The sequence below is a fragment of the Lactuca virosa genome, chromosome 3 (assembly GCF_052849685.1).
Source record: "Lactuca virosa cultivar CGN04683 chromosome 3, Lactuca_virosa_CGN04683_v6, whole genome shotgun sequence".
In the NCBI taxonomy this organism is placed as follows: domain Eukaryota; kingdom Viridiplantae; phylum Streptophyta; class Magnoliopsida; order Asterales; family Asteraceae; genus Lactuca; species Lactuca virosa.
Genome location: NC_136428.1, coordinates 87,678,639 through 87,693,043, shown reverse-complemented (window position 1 = coordinate 87,693,043; position 14,405 = coordinate 87,678,639). Strand labels below are relative to the sequence as shown.

General features: G+C 32.2%; 1 protein-coding gene across 1 annotated transcript; it reads left to right on the top strand.

The window, feature by feature from the left end:
• Positions 1 to 13,456: 13,456 nt before the first annotated feature.
• Positions 13,457 to 13,867, top strand: LOC145163770 (auxin-responsive protein SAUR27-like). The gene has a single exon (XM_079082548.1). It carries the CDS (start codon positions 13,457 to 13,459, stop codon positions 13,865 to 13,867), a length of 411 nt encoding a protein of 136 aa, XP_078938674.1.
• Positions 13,868 to 14,405: the final 538 nt, after the last annotated feature.

The following is a 14,405-nucleotide window of genomic DNA, read 5'->3' as shown; positions in this document are numbered from 1 at the left end:
AAATATATTATGATCAAACCCAGAAAAACAAATTCTTCATAAATTATAAAAATTTAAGGTCTACTTCAAGTCACTATTCTAACGACTTTGTAAAATGAATTTTCAAAAAACAAGGTGTTTTAGATACCAAACTTAATTTTAAAAGGTTAAAAGTTTTTTTTTAAATGTTGAACATAATATGATCCATATAGAGATGATTCAAAATATTTATGATTTAAATATATTATGATTCAATATGTTTATAATCATTAACTTGTTATGATGTGAAATTATTTTGATTCAAATATTTAATGATCATTAATTATTTTATTTTTTATGATTCAAAAGTAATTGAATGATCCAAATGTTGTATTGAATAAAAACTTTATTTATTCAATATATTATGATCCAAAATAATATGATAAAAAAATATATAATGAATAATATCATTATGATTCAAAATAATTTGATTTAAAATTTTATGATTCGAAAATAATATGATTCAAATAAAGTGTGAACAAAAAATATTATGATCCTTAATATTTTTATTATTTAAAATTTTATAATTGTTAAACATTAAAAACTAAAACCGTTATTTAGTTTAAAAAATCAAAAAAATCGAAAAAAGCAAAAAACTCAAAAAATAAAAACAAAAAATAAAGAAAAAACCGTACTATCTTCAAGTATGTAGTAAAGATATTAAAAAAACGAAAAAAAAGAAAAACAAGAATTTAAAACAAAAATAAAAAATATAAAAACGTTAAAACCGAGCATATATCTATTTAAAGAATTATTTTTTGAATTTTTTGAACGAATAATAAAAAAACGAAAAGAATCCAAAATAAACGATAAAGAAAAGAATAACCCATTTAAATGACATTTCATGGACGTTCGTCGCACATAATTATTCCCTTGAGGCCGTATTATGTTCCATGGACGTGCGTTGCGCGCGAACGCGTCACGTCCTTACCCACTTTTAAATTCAAGTTTATATAATAAAAATGTCAAAAAAGCATGCTTTGTTAATATGAAACAATTTCTTGTGTATCATCGATTATCATAATGTAGTTCAAAGTTTAGATGAATTTTGTCTAAAATATAAGGTTGAGGTGGCACAATGTCATAGGTTTTCCTTGTATTCGCGTTTTTTGCAAATTAGTTGCATTTTCGTATAAGCCGTCCTATATATATATATATATATATATATATATATATATATATATATATATATATATATATATATATATATATATATATATATATATATATATATATATATATATAAAGTGAGGACTCGTGAAGACAACTTAAAAAAATTGAATGATACATTTTTATGATCGATGATTCAATTTTTATGATCCATGATTCAATTTTAATGATACAAAAAAAAATTTCCAATTTTTTTTCTCCACTATATAGTACTATGCTCGATTTTATGATTTGTATTTTTTTAGATTTTTTTTCCAATTTTTTTAAGGTATCCTTACAAGCCCTCACTTCAAAAAGAGTCCACACCGGAACTGGACTATATATATATATATATATATATATATATATATATATATATATACATACTAGCCGTTAACCGTGCCAAGCGACCAGTGCAAATGATTTTTTTAGAAATTAGTTTTTAGAGACGATCAATTATTTTGCACAAATAGTTTATTAAACCTAAACAACACAGTCAAAAACACTAAAATAAAACAACAACTAACATTTTATGGCGGCTCATTAAAATATAATAAAGGTTATATTACAAAAAGAAACAAACACTACTACTAATACAAACAATAAACTTAAATTGCCTATCTGAAATTGTTATTAGGGCAAAAGTGTTAAGCAATGCAATTTTATTTGAATGGAAAGATCAACATACGATTATTATTATTTGTTTAATAAAGTTATTAGAGATTATGAATATCATTAAATTTCAATATGAAAAAAATATGTTTATTATTATATATTTAATTGAAAATATTAAATCCGTAATTTGTAACAGTAAGATTAAAAATGGTGTCTTCACCTATCACTTTCAACAATTAAATTGTTGAAAAAACATGGTAAGAATGTTAATCTAATCATGTTTTAAAATGATGCATACCAGTTAGGTTTTAAATCTCTCTCTCTCTCTCTCTCTCTCTCTCTCTCTCTCTCTCTCTCTCTCTCTCTCTCTCTCTCTCCAGACTCGATTTCCCCATCATCATCTTCATCTTAAAACTCGATTTTCCCATCATCATCTTCATCTTTATCATTAGCTCCTAACGTGACCATCATGAGCCACTATCACCATCAAATTGTAGATTCTTACTCCGCTGGTCAAATCTGCAAAACAAGATCTACAAACAAGATCTGGTTCAAGGTGGAGAAACAAGATTTGGATGAGTTGAGCAAGAAAAATGACCGATTTGACGCTTAAACTTGGAGATCCACCACTTTTTTTTCTTGATTCGAATGTCAATAAGGTTAGAAACGACAATGGTGAAGATTCGAGTTTCAAGTCATTGGTTTAGAAACGACAAACCCTAGACATTCTTCACCATCAACAACGGAAATGGATCCATTCCTGGGATAATTTTTTGGGTGTGCGACGGAGATAAACAGATCCGAGAAGGGTTTTCTGACCTATAGACGGAGAGGGGTGAACTCATGAACAAACCCATATTTTGTGTAAGTTTTTTGTTTTGGGGATGATTTTTAGGCATAGATGAAGTAGAAAAAAATCAGGTGGAGATAAAGGTAGCAGATGGTGGTTGCAACGGTCTGTGGTGGTGATAGACATTGGTGGTGGCGGATGGTAGTCCAACGATGGTGGCGGGGAAGATTTTCTTGAGTTTATGACATGTTCTTGAGTTCATGAACGATGGTGGTAACCAATTTTCAGGAAAAATTTAGATGAGAGAGAGAGAGAGATGTATTTTCTTTTTTATTTTTCTTTTAACTATAAAAATATTTAAATAAATAAAAAAAAACTGAAAAAACAAAAAAGAAGGGTAAAATCGACATTACAAAAAAGTTTAAAGTAAATTAGACCAAACTCGCAACAAAATGAAAACTTTGGACCTGTGGTGCTAGTCCAAAACTTTTTGGACCAAAATAACAATTTTCAGCAAACCATAGGGACCATTTGTGCAGTTTTGTCTAAAAAAAATCATTTTAAGATTGTAGTAGTTTTTCTATTTTTATTCCTTCTATGCTTTCCACATATATTTTGTATAGGAATCATTTTTACAAAGCAATGCTAATAAAGCAACTGACAATAAAAACATATGCAAGAATGTCAGATATTGCCCTACATTGAACTTTTATTCCTTCACAACTTGCGACAATACAGAAAACACATATTACATTAAAATGGCAGATACCGCCAAGGGTGTAAGCCGCAAACGTAGATTGATTGGAAAACATATAAAGTTTGGTATCATAAATTTTAATAGAATTCAAGGACAATAAACATAAAGTTTGGGAATCCATAATTGGTTGACAAATAGAAAAAAGTTCACTATTACTAATTTGCCCTAAGCCAATCTTGATAACTATCCACCTTATTTATCAATCTGTTTCTTTTGTGGATGTTAATCACATAAAATAGTCATCCTTCTGACTTGTGCAAATCAGCAAATCTATCAAATAAAAGTTACAAAAGGTCAAATGAATGCTAAAAATCTGAACCACATCCGGTTATCACTTTCTAGTTTGATAGTTTAAATACAAAGTTTTAATTAAAACAATAAAACACCTTCCTTGGTGTGGAAACCTTCTTCCTGCCAACAAAGAACTAAGTTATAACTGTAGATGGATATGAAATAAGTCAGCAGTCCATTCTCGACATACAAATCCCATCATGTAAATGTGCATACCCCTAAAAAACCATAATTTATATATAAGATAATGTATAAATTCATCATCTTTTATTTTTAAACATACTTGCTGCATTATCTTGGGAAATTCAGGCACCAAGGCCTTTCAACCAGAATCATCTTTTATTTTAAAACATGAGTTGCAAGACCACACTTAGTTGTTCCGATCTCGTTCAAGTTTATTCCGGTCAGTGAGATTAGTGAACTGTAAATAAGTGATCACTAAGATTATTATACAAAGTATATCACAAGACATCAACATATGAAACATGATACATGCGAAGTAATTAGTAAAGATATTTCACTTTGAATTTCTTTGAAGGTCAAAATACTTCATCATGTTTCCACTTACTCTGTAAACCATATCAAGGGCGACCAAGCATGCTTCATGGATCCACACGTCGTCAAGGCACAATAGATGAAATGAATAAATTTATTAGAAAAAGTTGTTGAACATATAAGATAAAGATGAGAGAATAGTTAAGTATATCTATATAACCTCTAATTAGGCCCTCAACACCAAATAGTTGAGACTATTGGAGATCTTCATCAAGATTTTTCCGTACATACCATAGTCCTACAAAACAATTTATCATTTATATGATCAGTTCAAATCAACAAAAATAATGTTGAGCAAGTAAAACACAGATATTCCAACATATAAATAATTGCAGCCCCGTTCTCATAGCAATGGTATTCTATTGGATCTTTTTCCAAACACTATTAAATAAAAACTTGAGAACTACGAACCACCAACCCACCTTCATACCTGCTTCTTCCCAGTTCATCGTGAATAGCTTCGAGACTGCCTGACTCAGACAGACAGTTACACTCTTTGCACATTAACCCAGGGAAGACTTGTGAAGACTCGATCATAATTCTCATTATTGACTGCTATTTACCAGCTTGACATCTGGAGCCAACTGATATTGTTGTCGGCTTTGCATACCTTCAAAATCAATGTGTAGTAGTACTACTTAATGTCACTTTAACACATCTCCTTGAACAAAACCTTTAGCATCTCAAAACTCATCTTTACATTTTCTTGACAACACCAAATATTTTTTTTTAAATCATTGTAATTTATAATGCTTTGAAAAAAAAACTCAGAAACATAAAACTTTACATCGGAGTTTGTGTTGATTCATCATTGCTGCTATTTCAATTAAGACATCTGCCATTCTCTGCTTCAAATAAACAAAGTATGGCCATAAAGACTACTTTAGAAGGAGATTATCATGATTGCATTTGTAAGAAAGCATTAAAAAACTTACCTCTTCGGAGGGTGTTATGATCCATGTTAAAAACAACAAAAACCAAGCAAATAACTCTATGAAGAAATTCATTAAACACCTTATGTGCAAACACCTTAAGGTCTAAATCTTTCGTGTGTATGTGTATGTGTAGACAACAAAAAACAGAGAAATCTATGCCAGGTGTGTATAATTTCACAATTCTTACCTTCCCGCTGATCTCCACAGGGGAGTAATGACTTTTGGAAAAAAAAAGATTCACAACTAACAAAACTCAAAACTATTATAATCATGAACCTGTAACAATAAAACTATAGGAGAGAAAGATGGTACCTAAAGAGAGAAAGGGACTCTGGTGTTGGTTACTAATGGCTGTGAAATAACAAAATATGCACCTACTGTGGCATTAATACACAACTTATTATCCATAAACCTTATGTTAATATGAACCAGAAAAACCAAAATAGAATCAAATCGAACAAACCTCCAAAAACAAAATCCACCGTCACTGCCCCTGAGATGGGAGGTTTAATTCGGAAGGACGACGTCATCAACCCATCGAGATTTGGAGAAAAAATACGAAGGAAAGAATCATCGATATTTTTCTCCATCTTTTTTTCCTGTAACATGTGCAAAGATGTCGTATTTTGTGTGTGTATGAAGGAAGGCTTCAAGGGCCTCCTTCTTCATAACTTGCTTATATCGAAAGAACCCTGAAAAGGAATAGTACAATAAATTAAAGTCTCTTTCATAACAATAAACATAAAACCATATTAGGGCTTCAAATAGAGATGATAAGAAAGAGAAGGTGCATGCTCGTTGTGGTGGAAGAAGGGTATTCCATACCTGAAATCGAACCTAGATGTAGAATGAAATATGCAAAATCGAGAGTGAGGGACGACGACTAAATTTTTTGGGTCTGTGGTTTACAAAGAGATCTGTATCAAGAATCATGTGAAGTGAGGGCGATGTTGGGTTTTATATCAATTTCATTTTAACCTATGAATGAGTCTACACTTTGAGCTAAAATTGTTGAAAATGTCAAGATATAAGGAAAGTCAGATGAGACCGATATATTTCCCAATGAAATTGGACACTATTGGTTAATTGAACCCATTTTTCTTTGACTTTTTCAATTGTTGACCAAACAGATCATGCAATGCTTTGAATTTTTCAATTGTTGACCAAACAGATCATGTAATGCTTTGAATCGTTGTACAAATCACATAAGGGTTTGTACCTCTTAAAATTCAACATTTGAGGCTAAATGCTTATTAAAGTATAAAGATATATAAAAGGTTTGATTTATGTGAGACGACCTAATTTTGTGAGACCATAAGACCATTTTTTTCTACTGAAATATTCAAATATTCTAGTGTTCATAAAAATATAATATGTGTAGTAATCTAGTATTCTAAAATGATATTTTTAACACATTTTACTTTGAAATATTCTAAAATATATAATGTTCGAATATATTTGATATTATATTTTTACGAACAATAGAATATTAGAATATTTCATTAATAGAAAATTTTGGTCTCACGCTCTCATAAAATTTTGTCCGTCTTAAATGAACATTTATATATATAAGAAAACAAAACAAACGCAAACACAACAAAATTGGAATGTACATACTTTCACTAAAACTAAAATTGGAATGTCGTACATAATAAAATCCTAAACTAAGATAGCAAAATAATCTATACATTTAACAATAACAATTTTAAGGACTTTTGACTCTTCAAGGTAACCCTCGCTTGCTTTTGCACGGTTTCACGAGAGACAAAAACGCTTTTCCGCTTATGTTGTACTTTCGGTGCAGTTTTGTTCTCACCAACATTTTGTATGGAAGTTGGTGGTGTTACTTGTAGGAAACAAAAGCTACATGTATCAAACATTAAACTAAATATGAAAAATTATATATATATATATATATATATATATATATATATATATATATATATATATATATATATATATATATGTTGGTTGATAAAACATATGTATGTACCTTTTCATCAAAAATCATTTGATTCTTTGTTCATGCAAAAAAACAACTTACTGCATACTTAACTGTTTTGAAACCATTGTTTCCTACGTCCGATATGCATGTTGCATCCACTAACGTTTTTTCAATTGACACTAATTTGTAGCAATCCTTTAGGTGTTGTTTGTGATGAAGCATTTGTTTTTCATCTGAGTTGTATACGGTACCCAAAACAATAATACTTGTTCTCTTTAAGTTTCATAGTGTACACTTTAATTCTTAAAAAAATAATGATTTTTGGCATATATGCATCACAATTAATTAAAGTAATGAATATATATATATATATATATATATATATATATATATATATATATCTGTGTGTGTGTGTGTGTGTGTGTTGGATTAGGTGTCTAAGTGTAACGACCGTCATTTGAGGTATTAATTATTAAATATTTCTTAAATTATTGTTGGGCTAAATATGGATAAAAATGACTATTGGATTGGACTTAAGCAAATGGGCCAAAGAATTGGGCCGCCCATAAGACGTACGCTGGGCGTAGAGGCGTGCATTGGATACCGGAGGGGGGGAGGGGGGAGGGGGCACGTATGCGCAGCGTACCAGGAGTACGCACAACGTACGTGAGCAGATGCCAAAACCCTAATTTTTAGGGTTTAAGACATATAAATACCCCATTATAGCCACCCCTGGCCTCCTTACCAGCCCTTACCCTCAGAAAACTCCAATTCACCCTCATACTCCATTGTTGTGTGTGTTTAACCTCTTGAGCTCATTTTTGGTGAAGAAAGGATTGGAAGAAGAGAAGACGAGTTGAAGAAGAAGAACTTGAGTATCTTGAGCTCAAGGATCTGGGATTATTTCATCTTTTGGCACTCAAAGGAGGTATAAAGCTCCTAACTTTCCTCTTAGAAGCTTAGATATAGGATTATGGAGCTTTGGACCTTTTTAGGTCAAAAGGATGGATCTTTAACATGCAACTTCGTTTGAGCTTAGGGTTGCCACCCTTAGAGCTCAAAGTATTCCTTTAGCAGTAAAGTTTCCATCTTTGAGGCTCTTATGGAACCATGCATGATATCTAGCCATTTCTATGGAGTTAGTTACTATTGTTTTATGTTCGGACTCATTTGGTGGGTTGCAAGCCACCAAGTGATCGACTTTATGGATTAGGACGTTGAAAAGGACTTAGATATGTAGTTATAGCCTCTAGAAATGAGTATTAAGTGCTTAATGGGAAAAGTGACTTAGTAGGGAAGTACGCTGGGCGTACATGCAGGTACGCGCAACATACGCGTTATTCAGCCACTCCGCTTAGCGTACAGGGGAGTACGCCCCGCGTACTCAACAGTATTGGGCTTCTCACCTTTTAGGCCTCAGATTGGGCCAACCTTTGGGCTTATCAGTTATTGGGCCTTAGTGGGCCATCAGAAGTCAGATGATTGGACTAAGGACATGGTTGGGTCAGGGAAAGCCCATTTAAGAGGTTGGGCCCAATTTCGAAAATTGGGCCATTAGTGGGCCTTAGTAGGCCATTAGTGGGCCTTAATGGGCCATTAGCGGACTTAGAAATATTAGTTGGAATTGGGCCTTGGATATGGTCCAAAACTAGAGCAGGGGTAAAATGGTCATTTTAACCTAAGGTAGATTATCAGATTCTAATTAAGTGTTATAATGGAATTGATAGCCGGAGAGTCGTCGGAGCAGCAGCCAGGGATTTCTCACTCGAGTTTTCAGCGTTCAGCCTTGCGAGGTGAGTTTCCTTCAGTAGGAGCGGGTCTACAGCACCAAGGCCAACCCGTAGTATGATATGTTAGACCCTGAGTGTGGGCGAGGCATGTATCTCATAGTAGCCGAGTGTGGGCGGGGCCCGTATCTCATAGCCTAGTTTGATTATGAATGTATGCATGATTGGTAGATTTAGTTATACTTGTTGTCTGTGTGATACTTGTATGTATGTTTAGTAGCTAAGTGTGGGCGGGTCCCGTATCTTATAGCAGCTGAGTGTGGGCGGGGCCCGTATCTCATAGTAGCCGAGTGTGGGCGGGGCCCGTATCTCAGAGTCAGCGGAGTGTGGGCGGGGCCCGTATCTCTTAGTTGCATGTTATATGTGTATGGTATGTGGTAGTTTGGAGGAGCTTACTAAGCTTCGTGCTTACAGTTTTCAGTTTGGTTTCAGGTACTTCAGCTAGCAAAGGGAAGGGTTCGGGATGATCGCATGGTACACACCATAGTTTTCTAGCCTGGGAGATTTACTCTGATATTTGTTATGAGTTCTTGACATGTTGACAGATACTACGATATTTTGAGATACTTGGTTTATGATTTTATATGATGATGATGATATTTATGGTTTTATAAATGTTTTTAAAAAAGAAATTTTGGGTATGTATTTTTGGGATGTTTCACTAAGCCGATAACTGAATTAGTATAATCTTGAATCATTAGCAAAGTCCTTTTGGGTTGCCCTCAAACGTAGTAATTGAATATGATGACTTTTAAAGAAAGTGACTGATTTATTGATTTATTATATGACTAATAAATAGTAATAAATGAATTTATTAATATGTTATGGAAATAATATATTAACTAGAAATAGTATTATTTATTTAATAATTGATCAAAAATTAAACATATTAATTTTGGGATTAATTGTATTAATTAAAAGTGCATGGGTTAATGTGCAATTGTTTAATAGTTGAACAAGAAAGAGTTCAAAACCTTCCTTGGAAGGAAGTGAACGAATTATAGGGTATTCCAGGGTATCTGGAATATTCCTTGCAGATAAATAGGAAGCTGAATAATTACCAATTTGAATAAATATTATTTTATTCATTTAAGGTTATCTAGGGTTTCCAAGTTGCACTATAAAAGGATCATTTAAACTTAAATCTTTTGCCAACTCCTCCTACTCTAGAGATAGCCGAAAATCTCATATCTCTTCTCCTCTCTCAAAAGCTTATTGTTGCTAGTGTTGAGTGTGAACCATCAGAGGCACAACACTTATGGTGCTAGCTTCCAAGTTATTGAAGAAAATGATTCTTGATTGTTTACTACAATAATCAAAAGGTATGGTTTTTCTTCTACAATTTTCAAAATTCCTAGGGTTAGAGGGTTCTTGTTGTCCAATAGAATGTTACACCAATAGTGTTATGACTTAGATCTTTAGGTTGCATATACCCTTAAGTGTGAAGGATTTATCCACGTTAATACATGTAAAACCGATCAATACGGACATGTCAAAATACATACTTGTGGTAGTATTGGTGGTGATTGTTACTCTGGACGTGGAGACACATTTTGTTGTGATTCATGCGTTTTGTTAAATCTCACATAGTTATGAATTTCCTATATAAAACAAGGTAAGTAAGTCATGTATGTAAAATTCAAAAATCACATGTGGGAATAAAAAATCAATGTAATATAAATGTTTTATAACTTACCATTGTTTCTATTTCCTTTTCTGAAGTTGCAAGTCCATTAGACTTCTGAATGCTTGCATCCTTCCCATATCCAACAACACTTAAGGGTGTTCCATCCTCTTGATGAGTATTGCTAGCTTTAGGATTAATGTCTACTGGAGACACCTGCAATATAAATTAAGAAATGCATTTGTTAGAAATAGAAAAGCAAAATGTTAGCAAAATTACAACAAGTGTCATTACTTTGATATTGTAAATTGAGTTGACAATGACTGTAACTTCTCCCATTGTCCAGCCAACTGACTCATTAGTTTAGTAACCATTCCTTATGTTTGTGCCACCTGGTCGAACAAGTTCTTGATTACTTTTTTTTTCATGCTCTTGTCTTTCATTATCAAGTTTAGCTTAAATCAATGCAACTTTTCATCTGATGCGTTTCTGTTTCGAGGAAGATTAAAATACCTGTTGTATGTCACTCCACTTCCCACTCCTCTTGCATAACCTCACAACTGTCATGGCATCAGTGCGCTGATCAACCTTCAAGGTTCCTTCTTTGATCTTGTCCCCAGTTTATTTCTGCATACAAAATATGGAAAATAAGTTATTATACGAAAATAAACATAAAGTAATAACAAAATATGTAGTCAAACTTACTAGTTTATCTCCCACAGATCTACAGGAAATTGTCTGACTTTGTTTAACCTTCCTTTCAACCATATTAAACAAGCGGGGGTTCTTCATTTGGTCAATTTCTTTATTTTGGATCTTATAATTATCAAATACACATGTAAAGTTAAAACAAGATAAACGAAGGTACGATGCTATTAAGTGCAATGTACCATTTTTGTTATACATGTGAAAAACATAAACAAACATTATATAATCTATAAGATTTTCTCTTTCAAATGTACATATCCACCTCGTCCCGTCGTATCTTGATAAACAGACTTGGAACACTCCCGTCGTATCTTGATAAACAGACTTGGAACACACCATTTTTGTTGCTACTGACTTCCCCTTATAATACAAAATAATAAGGCGTTTAGATGCAAACACAGTATTATGAAAGATATATGGACTTAACTATAAATGACTACAACATAATATTCCTCGGTGGTCGTATAATCTACAAAAGCGACCCATTCTAGGGATGTAGTAGTAACAGCTAGACTTGTTTACAAGCTTTTTGTACATGAGAGGTTTCCCCTAGACATATAAGGTTTGTATTTTATCTTAAAAATATATTATTAGTTATGACTATTCCCGAAAAATAATTAGTGTTACATATGGGTATTTTATTTGTTTTGTTTCGGGCATGGGAAGTATATTTAATTAGTCAAAATAAAGCTAGCTACCAAACCAAGATCAGAGATAAGACACTTGTAGCAAACCATATATTCCTGTGTGTTTGTTTTCTTGTTATGCTTTGAGGAACATATTCATGCTATAAAGATTTTGATAAAAAAGTGGTCGGTCTTTTATTCTTGATATACCAAGTACATACCTAATCGCACGGCTCCAAAAGACAGATATATACTCACCTTCATGCTCCGGTGTTCAATACAGCCAACAGGCCTGTAAGTTTTGAGTTCGGATTAAAAAATTAGTAAAATGTTCACGGGGCAATAGAGTATATGTATAACAACTGATTGATGATAAAAGTAAAGTTTATTTTTTATTTTTGTTTTTTTCGAAGAAATCTTTGTAATCGGCTGTCTTTTGATTTTGCAAATTGTTTAACTAATAAAATATGTGGTAACTAGTTATAATTTGAAGATACATTTTACTAAAGGTAGATAAATACTATATCCATCCAATTAACTGATCATTAATAATCCATTGAGTATCTGGATGTATGCTTTTTAAAGTGGTCATTATAAGTTTAATATTCAGAAATCATTTGATGAAAATTAAGTAATGGCTAGTTCAGTTTATAATTCCATTCAGATTAGTTTTCTTTCAATAAATTCAAAACTCATCGGAATGAAGTTTTTGAATCGTAATAAAACTAAAAAGGGTGTTTTGTAACACATCCGAACGTCCCCATAACGTTCATAATAGTTGTATATATAATTTTTGATTTATACAGATTCAAGATAACAATTGTAATATATTTAAGGAATATTTGCTATATATAATTTCCACTATGGGTAGTGCTGTATGATTGCATCCAAATTTCTAAGACTTTGAACCATAAAAATTTATTGAAATTCATGAAGGGTGTTAAGGCATCACCATAAATTTTGATTCTCATATATAAATAATATCATATACAAAGATAAAGATCTAGTATTGGTCCAACCGGCATACTCAAGTTCTTATATCCTTCATTGAGAATACATATTCTATAGATATGGAATTTCAATCCATGATTTAATTAGACATATTCTACCATCCATTATAATTAAGATCTAGGGGGTCGGGCCTATATGGAAGTTGGTATGGAGTCTTTTCTGTTGAAAAGACTTAACCGAATGCATTAGACCTGTAACGGGTGTAAGTAATAATTAAAAAGCTTGAATATACTGCATATCTTTATCGATCAATGTTTCATTCGTTGACAGAACATGGTCATGCTCAAAAACAAGTCTTGGTGTGCCGTAACTAAACCTCATCCGTAGATAAGAAAATTAACTCGTTGACTCGTGCACATTTGTAAATCATGCAACGTATTTAGACAGAATCTTTGCTACTTCTCTACCTATTTTCAATTTTTTTTTTTGGTTAAAATGAATGCAACCATTAAAAAAACATATAATATGTATAAAGCACATGAAGACGATACCTTGGGACATTTAATCATATCCCTACAATAATTTAACAAGTCTGAAAGTTAAGCTGTCTTCATTTTATATATCAGCACTTCCCCTTCTACGATACCCTCCCACTTAATTTGGTTCTTCTCTAGAAACTGGTAAACAGACTGCTCACTCTAAAAAATGTTGGGCAAGAAAATAGGATTCGTCAAGAGACTGGGAAACAAGATTAGGATAAGGACTTGCACCAGTCAGGGTTCTGAGCCATTACATTACGAGTGTCTGTTAAGCAGTGATCATGGCGACAATAAACAAGGGCATCAATCAAGCGTGAGTACCCCCAGAGGATGTATTGCATTATACGTTGGAGAGGAGAGACGACGGTTTGTTGTTCACACAGCTCATCTTTCTCACCCTCTCTTCCAGATGTTATTAGAGAAGACTGCTGAAGAATTTGGGTTCGTTCAGAAAGACAAGCTGGTGATTCCGTGCACCATTGATGTTTTCCTAGAGGTCGTGAGGGCTGTGAAATGCAACAATGGCAAGTTCGATTTAAGATATTTGGTTGAAGAAATCAATTACAACGCTACTTGAAAGAGAGGTTGTGCTATGGCAACTCCAGTTAGACCAAAAGTTTTTACATTTTACCTTGTCATACTTAAATTTCACAGAAAATATAAGTGAATGAACAACAAAGTTAATATACTTATGGTTCTGATGCAAAAAATAATAGCTACATCTTGTTTACAATTTAAAGTTGCTCTATTTGTGCATTTTATTTGTACTAAATTAAAAGTAATATAACTTATCAGAATAATTATCTTTTTGTTTTTTTAATAAATTTTTTTACATATCTACTTAGATTAGGTGTGAGACTCGTATACTATACGATTTTATTAAAAATAAAAGTTTAATATCTATGTGTAAACATTAAACATTTTATAAAGTAATTGAAAAAAGAGAAAATCATCGTTTTTGTAACATTTATGTAAATTTATTCTAAGATGTTTTAGAATTGTAACATCTATATATACGAACGCCAACCAATGGATTCTCAAATTAATATAATGATAATCTTATATGAATATAATCAAAATCTTCTATATATAACCTTAAATTCTGAAAATTTAAT